Source organism: Myxocyprinus asiaticus, chromosome 32 (assembly GCF_019703515.2).
Source record: "Myxocyprinus asiaticus isolate MX2 ecotype Aquarium Trade chromosome 32, UBuf_Myxa_2, whole genome shotgun sequence".
NCBI classification, from domain to species: domain Eukaryota; kingdom Metazoa; phylum Chordata; class Actinopteri; order Cypriniformes; family Catostomidae; genus Myxocyprinus; species Myxocyprinus asiaticus.
The window spans coordinates 1,064,338-1,085,655 of NC_059375.1; the positions used below are offsets into that span (position 1 = coordinate 1,064,338).

The 21,318-nt window shown below is 38.8% G+C and overlaps 1 protein-coding gene across 1 annotated transcript in view; it reads right to left on the reverse strand.

Moving 5' to 3' along the window:
- The window catches only part of htra1b (HtrA serine peptidase 1b), an 82,205-nt gene that overhangs the window by 34,131 nt on the left and 26,756 nt on the right, over positions 1-21,318 (reverse strand). The window contains exon 3 of the mRNA XM_051667796.1: positions 19,132-19,336. Coding sequence (XP_051523756.1) covers positions 19,132-19,336 — 205 coding nt within the window. The remainder of the gene's footprint in view (positions 1-19,131; positions 19,337-21,318) is intronic.

A 21,318-nucleotide genomic window follows, 5' to 3' on the forward strand; every position in this document is an offset into this window, starting at 1 on the left:
CCCCCAATGTTCCCTTGGTCAGGAGAACCTTCTAGGGTGTCCGTGGTGGACGACTGGATTAGGCGACGCGAGAGGGTGTGGGACAGCGCACATATCTGGTTACAGCGAGCTGTCAGAGCTCAATGTTTCCAGGCTGACCGGCAGAGGTGTCCCCATCCCAACTATCAGCCGGGACAGAGGGTCTGGTTGTCCACAAGGGATCTCAAGTTGCGGTTACCCTGCAGGAAGCTCAGTCCAAGGTATGTGGGTCCTTTCAGAATTATCCGTCAAATAAACCCAGTTACTTAATGTTTAGAGCTTCCTACTAATTACCGTATCTCCTTCCTTCCATGTATCCTTGCTGAAACCTGTCCACCCGGCGTCTGGCTGCGGAACCACGGATTCTGAGCCTCCACCTCCATTGGAGGTAGATGGAGCCCCAGCGTATATGGTCAAGGAGATCATGGACTCAAGACGACAATGGACTGGGAGGGTTACGGACCAGAGGAGAGATCATGGGTAGCGGCCAAGGACATATTGGACCTGTCCCTGATCAAAGAATTTCATCATGCCCATCCTGATCGTCCAGCACGACGACCGAGGGGATGTCCCAGCAGAAGAACACCAGGAGTTGTTCGTGGGGGGGTTCTGTAACATCCGAGGTTCTTACCCCTCCTACCAACCACCAGAGGGAGCCCTCTTCTGAATACTAACTCCGTACCGTTTCTTCATTGGTTACTTCCTGTCTGAACTATATAAATACCATACTGTTTCCACTGTCACGTTGCGAAGTATTGCCAGCTTACCCTGCCTTACCAAGCGTTTTTCCATTGCCATTGCTGATTGTTTATTTGTTATGACCTTTGCCTGATTCCTGGATTTTCTGCTTTTTGGATACTCCTTTGTTTTGTTTGCCTTGTTGGACTGTCTTTTTGGTTTATTGGATTATACCGCTTGCATAAAACCATCTATTTGCCTGCCAATTTGGATTGTTTGCTTGTGTACTAATAAACTTCCAGCACATGGATCCTAACACAGTCTCCATGGCCAGTTCATTACATGTGGACAGTGGGACCAAGTTTTGAAATTTTAAATAATATCAAGCTATAGAACTGTGAAGCGCTACAGGAAACAAGAGATACAAGTGTTCATCAGCCCTGTATTACTGAGTCCCACCTGGAGATAATTAGAAATGCACCTGAACTTTCCTATTAAACACCCATAAGATTTGTAAGGAAAGTATGGTTTGACATTCAGCTATGTTTCACACAGAGGTGGAGAGAAGGAAAACAGGACCAATCAAAGGTGTTTTTGCTGTATGGCAAGACGTGGCAAGATGTTTAAATTGTAATGAAACAATCTAATATTGCTGCACCGCTCAGTCACACATTGGATACTATACTGATGTCTCCGAGGTCAAAGTATGCAGGTTTCAAAGCGTTTTGGATCATTTTCCCCTAATCATTTAAGTACTACTTTTACAACTGTCACGTCCGTAATGTCGGGTTCTTTTTCTCAATTTGTAAATGACAAAGAATAGATTTGAAATATTACATGTTCTTAGGGGTGCCAACCCTTCTACATTGTGGCTATTATGTCTGGATTGTGCATTTAGTTTTCACAGAGTGTGTGATCTCCAAAAAACTCCTGTCCATTTTTCCAATAAACAAGCAAAAATTCTAGAGCAAATAGTTTTCCTAAACATTTATGTCCACATGTGGACAGAGACTACATTGTGAAATTTTAAATAATACCAAGCTATAGAGTTTTTTTCTCATCAAATTGTTTATTTGCAGGACATTAGATTTTCTGTGAAGTTGAATAAATAATTCATATTCAAAGTAATGTCCAGCATCATCCAATCACTGCCAACCATGTTAAATTAAAATGTTGCATGATAACATTCTGAATCTATGTACTGATTATCATTGTCCCATGCCAAACATGTTGAGTGATCCAAACATTATCTGCAGCCTGAAACTGAACTTCTGGTATGATTTTAGGAGTGAATGCACTTAACTACATAGGGAGCAAGGGTGCATCCTATATTTAGTGAATTACTTAACCTCCAGTGTGCTGTCTGTCTGCACTGGTCTCAGAACAGTTAGAAATGCACCTAATTTTCATCCTAACTCAAAGCCTCTGAAAGCAAGATTTTTCAGCTTTTGGATGAACCCATTTATTCTCAATGTGAAAATGTACAGTAAATATACACCGATCAGCCACAACATTAAAACCACCTGCCTAATATTGTGTAGGTCTCCCTCATGCCGCCAAAACGGCGCCAACCTGCATCTCAGAATGGCATTAAGAGATAATATTCCTCTCACCACAATTGTACAGAGCGGTTATCTGAGTTACCGTAGACTTTGTCAGTTCAAACCAGTCTGGCCATTCTCTGTCGACCTCTCTCATCAACAAGATATTTCCATCCACAGAACTGTTGCTCACTGGATGTTTTTTTGTTTTTCGCACCATTCTGAGTAAATTCTAGAGACTGTTGTGTGTGAAAATCCCAGGAGATCAGCAGTTACAGAAATACTCAAACCAGCCCATCTGGCACTAACAATCATGCCACACTCCAAATCACTGAGATCATATTTTTTCCCTATTTTGATGGTTGATGTGAACATTAACTAAAGCTCCTGACCCGTAACTGCATGATTTTATGCACTGCACTACTGCCACACGATTGATAATTGATATTAGATAATCGCATGGATGATTGTTGGTGCCAGACAGATCTCAGATGTCTCAGTGGCCAAACTATGCTATTCCGAGATGCGGGTTGGCGCTGTTTTGGCGGCACGAGCGGGACCTACACAATATTAGGCAGGTGGTTTTACTGTTGTGGCTGATCGGTGTATAGGAATGCATTAACTTATGTTAATAAATAGAATCGTATTGCACAGTGATAACAAAATAAAATATAACAAAATGTATATTAAAATGAAGCAAAATGACCCACAGATGTGTTAGAGTTAAAAGTTATTCAAAATAACTAACAGGTTTCTCTCTACTTTTGAAGGAATGCGGTTCTAATTTCCACATATGTGGACGTCATGTTTATTAGCATGCTGACGTGTGAAAAATGAACGGATATTTTAAAGTGGCATATCAAGCGAAACTAGAGACTCTCCTCTTTACAATCAAACAGGTTTCAATGAAAAATCTTTAAGAGATTTCTTACCAGAGGCACTTTTGTTGGCGCTGCGTCCGTAGGAGCGCTTCACGGAAATCGACTGCATGCTGTTGTGTCATGTGACTCGATGCGGCAGAAGTTAACCCTTTAAGTGACAGTCTAGAGTCTTGTGAACAGTATTCAGTCAGCTTTTATTCATTTAAATTAAGCGTTGCGTATAGTGAAGCCAAAATACAATGTCCACGCATGTGGACGCGGGATCACACAAGGTTAAATGGCTTCAATGTAGTAAGTTAGTAAATTCAGTTGTTAGTAAGTTGTGATGTAGCAAACAACCTTTTTAAAAGAGTAGCTTGACTGTAATTTAATTAAGTTATGAGTATCTTGTAGCTTGGGAAGATCCAGTAGGTCCAAGCATGGCCTCATGAACTTTGACAATTCAAGTATAATTTCTCACACAATGAGTAACACACAGCAGAGAGGGAAATTTATAAAAATGAAAAATAAATAACTGACTCATGTCAGAAATATGCATCTCCTCCCTGATAATATTGATGGTCCAAAGTTAATTTGTAAACACATTTTGTATGAGGAGGCGCTTCTGTAAATACTTCAAACTGTTTTTAAAGAGGCTGATTTAGACACAAGTGTATCTACACAAAACCTTCTTCTAGAGCAAATGAATCCCATCTGAGCTCAAGATCCTCTTCTAAACCCCTGTGTTCTGCCAGAAACCTTCGTCAGGCTCATCCTGTTCCTTGACTGGGTTGAACTGATTTTTCTGAAATATCTCACTTTAGCTCCATGTGTATTGGATGACAGGTACTGTTTTGCCAAATACCACTTATTATTATTTGAAATGCAAGACATGCAGCTCCCACTGCTCTGATTCATTTGATAGATGTGAAAGCCAAAAAACATTTCCCAAAACACAAACCAAATTACCGCCAAAATGTATTTCTCATGAAAAACAGCAGTGGACATACAGTGGCCTCAAAAAGTATTTGACACTTTTGGACACTTAAAGCTGAAGCGAGTAATTTTTCTCTATTTAAATACTTTCTCTTATCCCAGTTTAATATGCAAAAACAACCATAAGTGAGCCATTCATAGGTTGTTTCCCCTAAAGAGTGTAAAAACTGTGTCTCTGTGGCACTATAAAAATTTCTCTGTTTGGAGTGACCGATCTAGCCAGACACAACAACACTGATTTGACCCAATTTTGATGTGTCGTACCCCATCATGGAAGAAGAGGGTAGACTGCTTTTTGGAAGACAAGATGAACCCTTTCAAATATGTGCTGAATGACGACTGATGCCCACCAGGCGCTCTTCTGCTAAACACGCTGAAGTTCAACAAGACTCCTTGTATGTCATTTCTCTGGCATCAACCTCGAGTGCAAAACTGCCAATATGCTTGAAGACTTGCTATGTGGTATGCAGTTACCACTGGAAAAGTACATAAAAAGAATCCAATGGAGGAAAAAAAAAATAGATCAAGACTCCTAGTACAGCTGCTGTTTACCCAAGGAATATTTACCCTCATTTGTTTGCGCAATTGGGAGTCAAAAGTGAGACACTAAAAGGGCTCTCATTCTTTGCTCTGTTGGCAAAGAGACAAGAAGATGTATCCAGGCCCTGAACAAGACTTGAACCAACACCAACCTTTAAAAGACTGACCCAGATAAAGTCATATTTCCACTAATGATCCCTTTGTAGACCACAATGTATGGAAAGTTTCCTCAAAAATGAAAATTCAGTTGTCATTTACCTAGAAGATGCTTGATGGAGTGACAGTCTCAGTCACCATTCTCTTTCATCGCAAGAAAAAAATTGCCAGAATGGTCTCTGGAACATGTTGGTACAGCACTGCAATCGAGCAAAGAACTTCAAATTATCCTTTCAATGCACTGACAAAAATGAAGGTTTATTGAGGCAGGAATGCTGCCAGCAGTGCTTCCCAAATTACCGTAAAAGGAAATTCCAGACAGACAGAATAATTAGTCCCAAATTGAGTTCTGACATGTAACCAGTAGATTAAAGCTGACTCAAATAAATTTTTTACTCTGTATGAGAATGTACGGTGACCCCAATAAGTCCATGGATGCTAACGGCACACTTAAAATGTCTCTGTGAGATTATATTATAGATCAAGAGTAATCTGTAAACAAATGATGCTGGAGCTTATCCAGGAATGAACTTCACGTGTCATTTTTCCTCAATAAGTTTTAATCAACTGGTTTTGTGGTGAATTTTAATGGATGTATGAAGTCACTTCCCCTCAAGTTCACACAGGTGTCCAAACAAAGTAACCACAGGTGTAGTTTGGCACATTCACTATGGACATGTTCCACTAATGTTTGACAACCATAATATGTCCAAATACTTTTTTTTTATCCCCTTTTTCTCCCAATTTGGAATGCCCAATTCCCACTACTTAGTAGGTCCTCGTGGTGGCGTGGTTACTCACCTCAATCCGGGTGGCGGAGGACAAGTCTCAGTTGCCTCCGCTTCTGAGACCGTCAATTCGTGCATCTTATCACGTGACTCGTTGTGCATGACACCGTGGAGACTCACAGCATGTGGAGGCTCATACTACTCTCCGCGATCCACACACAACTTACCACACGCCCCATTGAGAGCAAGAACCACTAATCGCGACCATGAGGAGGTTACCCCATGTGACTCTACCCTCCCTAGCAACCGGGCCAATTTGGTTGCTTAGGAGACCTGGCTGGAGTCACTCAGCACACCCTGGATTCAAACTCACGACTCCAGGGGTGATAGTCAGCGTCAATACTCTCTGAGCTACCCAGGCCCCTTGTGTCCAAATACTTTTATCGTCATTTTGAAGAGGATATCTACTGCTTTATCATTTAAAACTTCACAACTTGTGTATGCTTGTGTTGCTTTGTTAATTACATTTATTTGAACATTCTTAGCAACACTAACATAATGCTGATTTAAATTCTTGTAAGACCAGCCTGATCTCATGAAAATTACATGACTGTAGTGAAATTTGAGCAAAATGACATTTTGTGGTTTAATACACATATTGTGGCAGTTTCGAGGTGAAAGATCCACTGTGTGGTGCTAAAAGCGAGTGAAATGTTCTCCCAAACAGATTGAGTTTTAAATCAACAAAACCGAGCTCTCTACCCTAAACCTAAATCTAACCAATAGTGTCAGAAAAAGTAAATGTGAGATGAAAAACACAACCACGTCATTTTATGGTGCTTCTATGACACTTTGGGTTCGTGTGTGGACTCATGTGCTCTTCAGGACTCGTACCCCGCTCCTTTACATCACAAGTGCAACGCTCTATCAATCGAGCTACTGCACAATTTGATCACACTCGACCAAGATTGTAAATGTAGTTGATTACGTTACTTAAATGTTAAAATCAGTCATGTGCTATAGTAAAAGTGTTTAAATGTTATTAAGATAACATTGTGTGAGAAACAGGGTGAAAAATGTTAATGAACTCTGCCGATTTACTCATTGTAGCGACTCTAGTGGTCATTTCACCAGGAAACTGACGTGATATTTACAGAGAGCCACGTAATAATCATTTTGCAAAAATGTATGTATAGTAATGTGATTTTATGAGACCAGGTTGCGTAAATACTATTGCAAATTTATGTTGCATAAGGATGTTGCAGACTGACCATTTCAAGATGGTTTAAGGAAGTGATGTCTTTTTGTTCCTTGAACATTTTCTGCTAGACGCAAACTCAGACTGCATTCCAAATGGGATAAATCACCCTCCGTAGGGCACTTTGAAGGGAGAACAATCATGATAGTCATGCTGTAAGATCGCTTCAAATTGAATTTCCAAATAAAATGACTTAAAATGTCTTATTTTTGAGCCCCACACCTTTTAGCCTTACAAAGCTCTTACAGTGGATAGTAAAGTCTTCGAAGGGAATAGATTATAGGTATCATCACATCTGAATGGAATGCACCCTCATTCAAAACAACAGTGGGAGAGGCTTCATTCTTAGTGTCTTTAACAATTAACGTTATTAACATCCACACGATTGTCATAAAATGTCATTATTAAAATGTGGACCATGTTGTTCGGTGGCTGGATGCTCCCTGGAACTAACAGAAATTAAAGTGTTTAGATCTCAGAAAAAGCAACAATACACAGACGCATGAACCACTTCAGTGAAGCGAGAAGGCTAGATGGATACGTGCAGTAACAACAACTGTAATCACACGTTATCTCTGGTAGGTGAAAAAACTCTATGCCAACAAATTGTACGTTTTAGAGGTAGAGCTCTAAAAGTGACTAATCGCTTCCATAATGAATGAAGCTGCACAAGTCATTTACTTTAACTTTTTGTCATTTAGCAGACGCTTTTATCCAGAAGAAAGAGACAAGAAAAGTATTTTTATCTTTAAAAAAGATATCCTTACCTTTATTGAATGGCTTCATTGAGCCTGTTTACATGCAAGCCAATATACTGATGACTCTCTAAAATCAGCTTATTTCAAAAATCTGAGAAGGCAAGAAATCCGTGTTTACATGACATTTGAAATAATTGCGTTATTCTCTGCTTTTGTCATCAAACCGTGAAGAGGCATGTGCTCAACACCTGCACACATTGGATGAGCTGGTAAGAACACTGGGTAAGGTGTTTACATGGCACGAGAAATGGGCGTAATGGGCAAAAATCTACCTGTGTCAACCAGGTTATTCATAAGCTGTTTATGGCCTTTACATGACCGCACTCATTGTTGGTGTCATAATCGGTGTAAGAATGTGCATGTACATGTGCCCATTGACTATAACAGGAGCGACCCAACATTCCCTCTCTCTGCTGAGGAAATATCTTTGAGCATTTAAACTACGATACAATTTCATCGCCTCCGCTTAGCATTCACACTGGCATTTTTAACACTGAACCTAAAGCTACAAAACAAAAGGCATCAGGAAAAAGTCACAACCTGATTGGACAGCTTTTATGACGTACATTTTGTGACGGAACTTGCCGAACATCCAAAACAATGCTGGCTGCTGGGCGAAATGCGCTCGTTAGATTTATATAAGTACATATGGTGGTATTTTTACCAGCTGAGAACAAAAGAAGAGCTAATAAAATGTGTAAAGGAGTCAAAACAGCGCCAGGAATTCCTCCGTTGCACACACAAACAAAGATATGCCGCAAGGACGGCTGACGCCGGTTCCGACGCCTGTACCGAACTGTAATGGGCAACACAGCTCCTATGATGAGAAGAACCAGGTATGCTTGAGGTCAGTATTAAGCAAATTACTTCCTGGTTTTGGTCCATTTAGACGTCTTTGGTCCATGTAGCGTGCATATATCAATCGAACCGCACCAGAGTTCGTTTGGAAGCGGACCGAGACCCACTATTCAGGCGGTCTCGGTCCGCTTGTCTGGTGCGCACCAAGGTTCGGATGGCAGTGTTCACACTTGTTCAAATGAACCGCACTAACAGAGCAATCACACCAGAGTTTGTTTTAATCAAACCAAACCTGCCAAGGTTATTTATTTAAAGGATCTGTTAATGACACCTCATTATTTATTTTCAGTTTTTGCAAATATCTCATTTGTTCTGTTTTAGCTAGACTCTAAAAGGATGTTCTAGTCATTTAACTTTGAAAGTTCTGGGTTATAAAAATGCTGCTACCGGAAATGCTTCTGGCCAGACATGCGCAGTAGCGGTCTGATTCCTTTGTTATTGTTTACGTCCTTGAAATGGTCTATAGAAACCTGTGCACTGAGACACTTTTATCAAGCATTCCATAAGTGTTCAACACAACTACAGACAGCCGTATGGCTTAACTCTTGTTTTGAGACAACATCTTAATGACAGGGGCTTTCCTGAGACTGCAGTAAATTATAAAGCACACAGCAATGTCAGGGCTGTTCTTTTGTTTTCATAGTCTTTTAATAACATGAAGTTACTAATGGCTAACAAGCCACATCAATTAAAATATCCCACAAACTCTGGGCCGAGAAAAGCAAAGGGCTCCGATGAAAGAGATATGGTTAAACATCGCTGATTCCTGTGGTCGCCCATACACAGTGTGAGCAAGAAATGACTGAAATGACCTATAGCTCAGAGTCTCTCTCTCTCTCTCTCTCTCTCTACAAATAAAAACATAGAATATAGAATGTTTTCAATTTAAATTCTTTCCTGATTTTAAATGATTTAAACTATTACTCACTAAGCTGAGCAAACAATTATAGTCGACTTCAACTTAAGAAATGGTGTTTAACAAATATAATTTTGGAAAAAAAAAGTTACTTAATTATCATCAGTGTTGGGTAATTTAGAATAGTAATCCACTAATTTCTAATTACTAATTGTAATCTAATTGTAAAAACTAATTACATTGTAATCAGATAACACCCAAAACTAATGATCATGCAATGCATTTTGCACCACAGTTCCATGTAAATACACCATTGTCAGTAAGTAAAGACGCAAATCTAAAGGCCACTTAACGATGGATGCAAATAAATAGGCCAGAGCTTATTTGCTATTGTTAAACAATTACGTGAAACAATGGGACTTTTATTTTGGTACTAATTATCAAGGGGTCCTGCCTCCACTCTTGTGGGTGGGCCACTGCCGTTTGCGCTATGCTACTGTATCATTGATATATTTTGTGCAAGGACTTGCTTTGACGAGCTAGTCTGCAGCAACACTTTCTCTATTTGCATGAACTCACTAACACCCATCTAACAAATCTGTGCATTTCATCTACAAGCAACATGTTTTTGGCAGTCAAGATCACATCTGTGGAATAAAGATTGTGCACGGGTCTGTCAACATACTCAGTCCTACAGCGGGAACACACACAGACACGCACAGACTCCTGCCAAGATGTGCTTTGTGACCCAGATCTCAGAGACGGCAGACATACACATGTTGTCAAACATTCACGGATCTTTAGGAGGTATCATGTGACCCACATCTGAATGTAGGAGACCCAGTGTTAGTCATCCTGACCAGTTTTCCATTTCTCCTCAGCCTGATCTGGCCTGTCGAGACCTGTCTTTAACATTTACCTGATACAAACAGGAACTCAATGAGTAACATGCTTTTACATGCTCCACTGGCATCCGACTTCCTTTGAATCTCTGCAGGGATTGCTTTTCTCATCAAAAATGAAGGCTTTGGATTCTTTACGCAACTTCCATCTGCAGCACGTTAGCATAGCATAGCTAGAGATGCATCGATTTCAACATTTTGGCCGATACAGAAAACTAATAAAAAGTGTTGGGTAAGTTACTCAAAAAAGTAATCCACTCCAAATTACTTATCTAAAATTGTAGTCAGATTACTGATTCCTTCATGGGAAAGTATTCACATTCCTAATTAGTTTACTTTTAAGTTACTTTCTAAAACTCTTTTCTCAAATTTTTCGTTCAAAATAATGTTTATATTTCCTCCAATGTCACATACCTTTCAGCTGTCAAAGAAACGCAAACGGACGTACAAATGAACATAGTCATATTTTAAATGCATTACATAGATTTTCGAAATATGTGTATCCCAAGCAATGTACTAAATGTCAGTAACTGATCAGATTACAAGAATATAAAATGTAACGCATTATACTATGTTGAATAAAAAAGTAATTATATTACAGTAACTAATTACTTTTCGATCAGATTACACCACTGATAAATATTTTCATATCATTGCAGATAACCGATATGTTGGCCAATATTATAAATATACACTGTTGTGCTTGTTTTAACATAATATAGCCTATCTTTAATTAAAAAAAAGAAATCATATGCTTCAAAGTAGTCACATGATGCATCAAAACATTATAATGTACTGTGTAGGGGTGTAAATCAGCAGTATCATCACTATACAATCTTATATCTTATAATATATATATATTATTGAGCTCTCTGAAAAGTGCAAATCCAGTATCCACATTGGGACATACACAACAAAATAAGGTACTTCAGTTGTTGAAAAAAATTTAAATAATACCAACAATACAATCACATGTAATCATCAATCGTTTGATGACAGCTCATTGCCTTGTGGAATGACGTAACACAATGACAATTTGTCATTTCTACAACAATCAAGCAAGTCTTTCAATCCAAAATACTCGTGACGAGAGTATGTGCTATATGTGTTTACCTTCCACAGTTGTATTGAAAAGTTCTGTTACAGTTTACTATGATAATGTTAGTAAGGATGTTTATGTGTAGATGTGAAAAGTCTTGTAATTGATGTTGGTGCAGGGTAGGTGTTTTCTTTCCCTCATCAGCCTGTTCAGAATATCGGGGGTCTTTAGCCATTTGACAAGGTTGAATTGCTCCATAGCGCTTTAAAACAGAATACTCTCATGCAAAATTAAAATGCAGCACAATATCGAGGAAAGCCTGATTTAATCAAGCATGTGACCCTCTCTGCGCTATCCTGTAACCGGAGCTCACAGCCCTTTTGACGGGCGAGCACGGATAAGAGCAGAGTGCAGCTTCAGGCTTCAATCACTCCACACACATACGTGTTCCACATAAAAAACATATTTAGTACTTGTATAGCAAGATGAATACCATATGGTTGCTGCATCGCCTGATGGTAATGCATACGGACGTGGCTGGCATGAGAATAAAAAAATACAAAATAAATAAATGAATAAATAAATAATATATATATATATGGATTGTTACACCCCTAGTACTGTGGAAAAAATGAAAAACTGTTTGGTTCTTTAGAAACATGGCACAGACAAACAGCATACAGTTAATAAAATAAAATATAAACTAACAACTTTTAAGACCCCATGAAATGGTACATTTCTTCTTGTGGTCTATTTTGTCAACGATTAGGAGGACATTAGCATATAGATGATCTCTAAGCTAACAGACATGAACTAAAAGCCACAAAACTTCAATTTTCATTTCAATGGATCCTTAATATGTGTAACAGGTCTAAGTCTACAACCTTAAACAAGGTCAAAGAGTTCAGTCAGACTGTTTTTGGGAAGTTAAATGATGTTGATTTGCAATGTTCCTTCTGTTTTAGGGAGGAACTGGCTAATTTTGTGGGAATAAAAACAAGGGTCAGATTAGATCAAGAAGCCCTTAGAATGAGCAGGTGCAAGTGTAGAAATTATGGCAGAATTGGTTTTGGAGACAGAGAACCACTTGACATTGTAAATTACCTGTAAGGGGTTTGGAAATTTTTCCTTGCAAAAATAAACAAGCAACCAAGTGTGTTTGTGCGCAATTTTGATCTGTCCAAACCCTCCAGCAAATTAAACAACCGCGCGAGTGTTTCCTACTGTTTTCTGTTCTATCAAATCCTTTTAAAAACAAAGAGGAATTTATACATATTTTTCTGTGCCGACAAAGACATCAACCAATCCAACAAACTCTGACATGAAACTCAAACTAAGCAGAATATGAGCGTTACACAATATAAATTATTCGCAGTGAGGCTCTGACTAAGCACAAGCTGAGCCAGAGAGGAAGGGGGGGGGGGGGGGGGATTACAGCAACGTGGCACTGCTGTCTGCCAGCACAAGGGCCTGTTACTGTCACCAAACACTAACAGACACTAACGCAGTACTAAGTAAGTCTGATGTCACTTGTGGTCACATGCTTTCTGGGTTAGGCTTACTGTTCCTTTCTGATACAGGCCCTAGTACATCTTAAGTAGAAAAACCTTTTTAAAGAAGACAAATCCCACTTTTATGTAAATTATGTAACTGTATTCCACCCCTTGCGACACACTGCTTTATCACTTGTGGTAATGATGTGTCCATGACAAGTTTAAATTATTTTCAGTAACATTTTACTTTAAATGAATATTCCAGGTTCAGTACAAGTTAAGTTCAGACGACAGCATTTGTGACATAATGTTGATTACCACAGAAATTAATTTAGACTCGTCCCTCCTTTTCTTAAAAAAAGCACAAATCTGTGTTACAGTGCACGAGGATGCATTGCAAGAGATGCGATGAATGTGAGCTGCTCTCTGGAGACAGTTTATTTAAAGACAAGAAGGAATGAGAAATGCACCATAATAATTGTGATCGGGAGCCTGCAAAGACTCAGGGCTCTATTTTCGTGAGTGCACACAGCGCAGCGCTATGCCCTACGGCAATGCGCAATGTCTTATCCAATTTTCATGAGAACGCTAATTCTAAGTGAATTTTCGTGCTAGCACAAAGCGCAAGTGGGCACGGGAGGGAGTGTTTGCACTACTGGGGGTGTATTGTATGTTAATGAAGTGGTGCAAAGCGTAATTTGCTATTTTCCTGAGAAACAGGTCACTGCATTGAGATGTTTCTGTAGCACGGCTGTCTTCAACCAAAGTTTAAACTCAGTTCCTGCATTTGCAGTTTGGAGATTCCACTAGCAGGTGGTAATAAAGTTAATGTCCAAACTGTTAAAATATAGTGGAACATTAAGTTAAGTCCATGATAATGACTGTTGTAGCCGTTTTATGAAACAAAAATGTATGAGATTTGTGTTAAACTATCTTTAGGTCATGGTTTTTCTATTATTATTATGTTTAAATTCACAATTTATGATCTAATTTCTATTGGTATTTTTTCACCTGTTGTCGTAAAGTGATTTTTAAGTCACTGCAAAAGGGGCTGGTGAAAGAAGTAAAATGTTTTCGATTTGGTATGACCACTTCGTTATTTTGATTATATTTTAGTTTCGTTTGAAATGTAATTTGAATTTAGAAATATTTTTGGTTTAATTTTTTCATGTTTCAATAAAAAAAAAAAAAGTATTTTTCAAAATCAAAATCGACCGGTAGAAGCGAAGTGCATTCCGATACAATCACTGTTAATACAAGCCATGATTTGTGTTTCGGTAGATGAAAATAATTCATACTTACATTGTCTTTAATTTAACGGAGTGTACATCCAACATTTTCCATGCATATTAAAAGAGCGTGTCACTGTCATAGAAATATGTCTGTCATTCAACAAGGATGCAGTTAATGCACAAAAGAACATAATTGTCTATTATTCTAATTCATTGCATACAATGAATGTGCTGTCTTTGTTTATATCATTGGCGCTTGAGGGAATGTATTATATAATAGGACATAGAAGGTGCTGGAGAAGAACCTCAGAATTAAATTGACCCAGCCCATTAGTGCGCAATTTTCCAAACCTAGTAGATTTAGCACATGCTTGCAAGAAAATACCAAACGTTCATGGTCATGCCCACTGTCTTTGCGCATATGACTTAAATCAGAGTACTGCGCTTAGTGCTATCGCTCTTAAAATAGGGCCTCAGTCATCAACAGGGGTTCGCGTCTGTGATTTGGTACGACTGCATTCATTTCAGTAGCAAACTGTACTGGTGTTCACATGAGCCCAAGACCACCTTTTCAAGTGGTGCTGTTTGAGGGTGCACACCCGAGTTCTGAAAATAGCCTTCACATCATCCAAACGAACTGAACTTTGACATCATTCGAACCCGGGTGCGCAACAAAATGCGAAAGCACCTTTAAAGTCTTCACTTGTGACTAACACTAAGACTGTGTTTGAATGTGGAGTCAGGCTTGTTTAGTGAAGCAATTCAACACTGCTTATCACCATCTGTGTCTCTTCCTGATCAGAAGTGACCTCCTGGAGCTACAGTAAACACATGCCAAGCAAAGCATATTTCAGCTCTTCTATAGTCAGTCTGGGGGGAAATGTCATGAGATAAATCTGAAGCTGGGGCAGACTCAGACATGTGTTTCTTTAGACCAATGCTTCTCAACTGCTTTTACTTCAGAACCCAGCGTTTACAGTGGACATGAAGTGGTGACCCAACACAGTGCCAACATTTATTATCAGCCAAATGTAAACATAAAATAAAACATTGAAATTTTCAACACATTGAAGGCACCTTAAACTGCATAGCCCCAACATGAGCTAGGCTCAATTTTGGTTTGTAAACAGGGCCATGGGAAGATGATTTATGTTGGGGGTGCTGTGGTGGGAGGTGAATTTTTGCATGTACATGTAGGGTGACCAGATGTCCATGACAAAAAATCAGAACAATACATTCAAGTTTTGTGATGTGATATGGCTGTTGCGTATATTGGTTGATGCATGTTTTCCTAAGCGATTTGAGGATGTGAAGTGCATCTTTTCATTTTCTGGTGTCTCTGACCAATGACTTTAGACACAGAGAACTTCAGAAACAACAATAGTTAAAGTGCTCACAGACAGCACAGATCTGCTGGCTTTTTACCAGCATGTCAATTTGCAGTGGGCAACCTTTACCTGGGTTATTTTTAGGGCATTTTATAGAAGATAAAAACACTGTAATCTTTACTGTTGCGTGATATGCTCATTTTGGATGGGATTAAAATCAATGAGAAGCTCTGGCAATCATAATCAGCCCCACATAAAACGAATCCTGTCCGTATAGTGGTTTATGACATCACATAGCCCTTTGATACAGGGTTGCGATTTTACTGATGGTATGTCTGAGGATGTATATTAGGATGGGGATACTTTTCTTTTCTTCTTTTTTTTTTTTTTTTTTTTTTGTGCTATATGATTACCTTGACCTGTGCTATTATCATCTCTCCCTCGCCATTTTTTGGCTTCAAGCACATGAGTAAACGTTTCTTATGGGCTGACAGACAGCATCAGAGGTGGGAGGGGGTGATAATTAAGGGGGAAAGTTTAGCACAACGAAAAAAAAATCACAGCTGATACTGAGACTTTGGGAATGAACGATTCTCTCATTATTCATCACAAGTTTTTCAATACAGAAAAAGCATGAAGCACGGCAATGATAATTTTCATATAAAAATATGCTAAGACTGACTATTGAGACAAAAGGCATCCCGACTGTCACCACACGACTCGTAAAATCTGGACTGTCCCGATTTTATCAGGATGTCTGGACACCCTATGTACATGGGTTTTTAAGGGCCGCACATAGCACTGGCACGACACATAGACTTAACTTACAGTGTGCAGTGGTTGTTCTGAAAATCTATTTTTTTCAATAGTCTATAGTTTGAGCAGGTTTCAGTGAACGTATTTTCTTTTATTTTTTTTATTACATGCCTAACGTCACCTTGTAACATAGGCTACTATATTACTGTAACAATCACTGTTAATGAACGAGTGCAGTCGTTCTACTTTTCTGAGATGTATTCTTGGCATACAACAGGTAAGAGGCAACACAAAGCTAACGAACAATTCTTTCTCAAAATCTTTCCCTCACTTCTCTCTCACACACCCCAGTGCGTTTATTTAAAGAAAAACAACAACCATCCTCTCGACACCAGGGGGTGCTGCAACAAACCATTTTTATGCTTTGTGCAAGTAAACAACACAGTCTCATAACAACATGAAATTACAAGATATCGTACAACTTTTATTCCCAAAGAGACCGACCAATCAACAAACAGAATTTAAAACCGATACAAAACAGGCTTTAGATTTTAGCTAGCCTCCTATCCAAAACTTTCATTTAAGAAAGGAAACCAATTTGGTTACTCATTCCATATATAATTATGCAATACAAACAACTGCTGTATGTCAATAACCTGTCATACGCTTCTCTCATTTGTTTATTTTTCTTTATGGGAGAAAAAGTTGCAGGTTTTTGAGTCAACTTGTATGCGTTCTTACGATTTTGCCATCTCATACTATTAATATGACTTGTCAAGAGACCAGTTTAATAAACCCATATTTGATGTACGTAGACTGTATTTTCTGTTGTATTCTCTTTTATATTTTATGGTTTTCGAGGATATCACACAACCTATCCATGTTGGCATTTATCTAATTTGGCAAGGTGGGACCTATACCATGAAGCCAGTTTAGGTAGTTAGCCAGGTAAGTTTCAGTTTAGTTTGCATCAACCCTGGGTTTTAGGTACCGTGAAAGTGGGTTGTTATTTATCGGTTGTTCATCGCCATATTAACTTATGCTACACGGCTAACCTGCTCCATATCAGATCGCCAACAGATACTGAACCAATCATCTGTGAGTAAAGTGACATCTCTGACACAATGAAGCCACTCCCCCGTTTCTTCTTACATAAAAAAATAAAATAAAATAAAAAATACATGCATTGTAAAGTACAGCTTTTAAGCTTTAAAATGATACCTATGTATACCTGAGTTGTTCAAGACTGTAGTTATTAATATTTTGATATTTGTTTCTCTACGAGCCCTGGCAGGCCAATTCGAGCTTAAAGGGTTTTAATACAGTTTTTAAGATTTAATATTTATAAGCCTGTGTGTTCTTGTTGTGGACCTATATGAATTCACTTACTGTACGCATTGATCTATCAGATGTTTTATATTCATTTGTTTCCAGCAGTCCTCTTGAGCTCCTGCAGCAGCCGTGGTGTTTTTTCTTGCTGTGTAATGTGTGCATCCCTTGTGCTTTGTAAATCATGTGTTTTTTTCTTCATGATTTCATGGCAATCTCTTGTGCAGTGTAAATGTGTTTTAATTTTTCATATTTTTATAATGATTGACCTTCAGCGGAGAGGTAAATTCTGCTGACTCTCGCAGGAAATTAATCACTCCCTCACTCTCTCTCTCTCTCTCTCTCTCTCTCTCTCTCTATGTTTCACACGATTGGCTGTTCGCTGCAAACGTCACTCGTTCATATGCACACACGTGTGAATTAGTCTTAAACTCAGGATCAAAGCCTGAGTTGACAGAAAGTTGATGAGCAGCAGCGTCATGGTACCAATTAAGCCTGATTGGACTGGTTTTGTCAACAATTTGTAAACCAATCCTGTAACGCTGAGTTTGTTCAACTAGCTTCATGATACAGGCTCCTGGTTATTTGCACTTTACTATTTGCATTTAACATTGTGTGTGTTTTACCTGCTTTCCAATCAGACCTGTAAACAATTTTAGCAACCCACCAGTTGAGAACCACTGATTGAGAAATCATTGCTGAAGATGATTTCATGAAAATCTCATTAAACTGTTGTTCACATTAAACACAGTCAAGGCATATAATTTATCATCTATCTCTCTGCAGTGACTGACTAAAGCTCTGTTCAAAAACCTAGTGAGATGTCTTGTTGTCTTTTTGGGATTAGCATGTTGCTAATCTAACATCGTAATTCTCTAATACACAGCACACACAAATGTTTATATTGGGTAAAATTGTCAATTGTTAACAAATTTTTATTGATATTTTCAGTATTTTTTTAAGTATATTCGACATTTATCTCATTTAGGATATTTGCTGTTTCTCAATGCAAAGAACGCAGAGAACAGACTTGTGTTCTTATTAAGACCAGTCGTGCCAAGCTACCTTGGATGAATGAACTCAGAGGAACAGGAGGATGAAGAACGTATATGTTTTGCGAGCTTTAAGATGTGCTGCGATATTCCTGTTGCGCAATTAACCGTCACAGCATATTTGTATCCAGTGAAAGAACAACTGGCAATATCACACACCAGTGAGGTTTTGCAGGACTAGTGACACGTGGAAAGACTAAAACTCCATGTGTTTATTACTTTATTAAAATAAAGAGAATGATGACGTTCGTGAGCCAACAGACTTTCGCAAGCTTACAGCAGGAAACTTTTGAGGTAAAACACAACAATAATGTCCTTCGCATGCCACCGTAGTACCAGGTTCATGCCCACAAGTCACCATCCAATGTATCCTCCAACACATCCGGGCAATTTTATGTATTCTCTCTACTTGCGTTGTTGAGTATTAGAATTGAACTTCAGCAGTGGATGATGACGTTGAATGAATCCACGAAAACATACTGTAAGAACACTTTAGAACGCACATTCATAGAGCTCGTGGGATTATCTTTTCCACAAAAGATAGTTGCGACGCTGACCAAAGAAGTTATCTTAGAATACATACGAACACAGAAATAATGCTGCCTACCTTTTGGAACTTTTTTTATGATGCCTTAAAATACTGCCAAAAAGGCAGCTCACTAGGGTTTGTAACAGAGCAAGAATCTCATTTTATATGTGTTATCAGATTTATCTTATACTCTGATATTTGAGTTGGAATCGGCAGTTACTCACTGGAGCATCTATCTTGATGAGCGCAATATCAGCTTTCTCATCCACGTCTTTGATCTTGGCATCATAGGTGGCACCAGTCTTCAGCTCCACCTTCACCCGGTGTTTGTTGGCCACCACATGAGCATTGGTCACAATCAGACCATCTTCAGACACCACGAAACCAGAGCCACTGGCCACTGCCACCTCACGCTTGGAGAAGACCATCCTGAGAAAAGAAGACATTTTTGAAGATTACTACTAAAGACACCAAGAAATCAAAATTGGAGAATTGTGTCTTCTTGTCTTTGTCTGTTCACTTTGATGTCATATATACTGTATGTAAGTGGCAGTGTTGGGGAGTCAAGCTATTTCATTTAAATTTTGATTTGAAACCATCTCTTAATATGACTACATTCCACAGAGGAACAGCAAAGGGTGATGGTAACTTGATATTCTTGGTTTGGCCATGTTTTCCAGTCAGACCTGAAAGTAAGGAAGAACTTCCTCTGAAAATTATTTGCAGAAAGCAGGATTGTAGTCATGTAGATTTTTCAATGCAGTGCATGATTTCTACAGCCTCAAAAATGAGGCTGCAAAAACTTTTCAAAAACTGTGGAAAATATGTTTGTTCCATCATATACTAATGCAAAACAATTTTTACACTGAAAGTGGCAAGAAAAAGTATGTGAACCCTTTGGATTTACCAGCATTTATACATTTGTCTTAAAATGTGGTTTAATCTTTATCTAAGTTACATCAACGAACAAACTCAATCTGTTTTAACCAATAACACACAAATGATTGTATTGTTCTTGTACATATTGAATACATCATTCAAACATTCACAGTTTAGGTTGGAAAATGTATGTGAACCCTTTGGTTTAACCTGCATTTATAAATTTCTCTTAAAATGTGGTTTGAACTTCATTTAATTTACACCAATTAACAAACGCAATCTGTTTTAACTAATAACACTGTTCTTGTTCGTATTGAATACATAATTCAAACATTCACAGTGAAGTTTGGAAAAAGTATGTGAACCCCTAGGCTAATGACATCAACAAAAGCTAATTAGAGTCAGGAGTTGGCAAACCTGGCATCCAATTAATGAAACAAGATTTGAGGTGTGCGTTAGAGCTACTTTGACTAATAAAAAGCACTCAGACATTTTGAGTTCGCTATTCACAAGAAGCATCTGCTGACATGGACCATGCCTCGCAAAAAAGAGATCTCAGAAGACCTATGATCAAGAATTGTTGGAATGGATTAACTTCCTAGTGGCTGCTATAAGGTGGTTCTCGTTCTCGCTGGGGTGCGTGTCTGCTGCAGTGAATAGTGAGAGCCTACACACACAAGATATGTCTCCACGATAGTGTGCTCAACACTGACTGTTTCAGAAGCAGAGGCAACTGAGATTCATCCTCCACCACCCAGATCGAGGCAAGTCATTGCGCCACCACAAAGATTTAGAGTGCATTAGAAATTGGGCATGCCAAATTGGGGAGAAAAAAAAAGAAAGAAAAAAAAAAAAAGATATTCATCTGTACACAGTTAGACAAATTGTCTTTAAATTGAGCCAAGATGACTCAAAGGGCACATTGCAGAATGCTCAATAGGGGTAGCCAGTGTCAATACTCGCTGAGCTACCCAGGCCCCCTGTCAAAGACCATCTTGACACCACAACACTAATGAGAAAATGTTTTGTGGACTGATGAAACTAAGGTTGAATTGTTTGGGAAGAACACGCAGCACTACATATGGCATAAATAGGGCACCACATACCAACATGAAAACATCATCCCAATGATGAAGTTCGGTGGAGGGAGCATCACGATTTGAGGCTGCTTTGCTGCTTCAGGGCTTGGACTGAAGCTCAGTAGAATTTGAGTGATGACAATGACCCTAAACATCGAAGTTAATCCACTACAGAATGGCTTCAAAAAAAGACAATCCCCCTTTTGGAGTGTCCCAGTCAGAGCCCAGACCTTAACCCAATAGAGATGCTGTGGAATGACCTCATGAGAGCTGTTTACACCAGACATCCTAAGAATATGTCTGAGCTGAAGCAGTTCTGGAGGAAGAATGGTCCAAAATTTCTTCTGAACGTCGTGCAGGTCTAATCCATAGCTACAGGAAACACTTGGTTGAGGTTATTCTTGCCAAAGGAGGATCGACCAGTTATTAAATCCAAGAGTTCACTTACTTTTT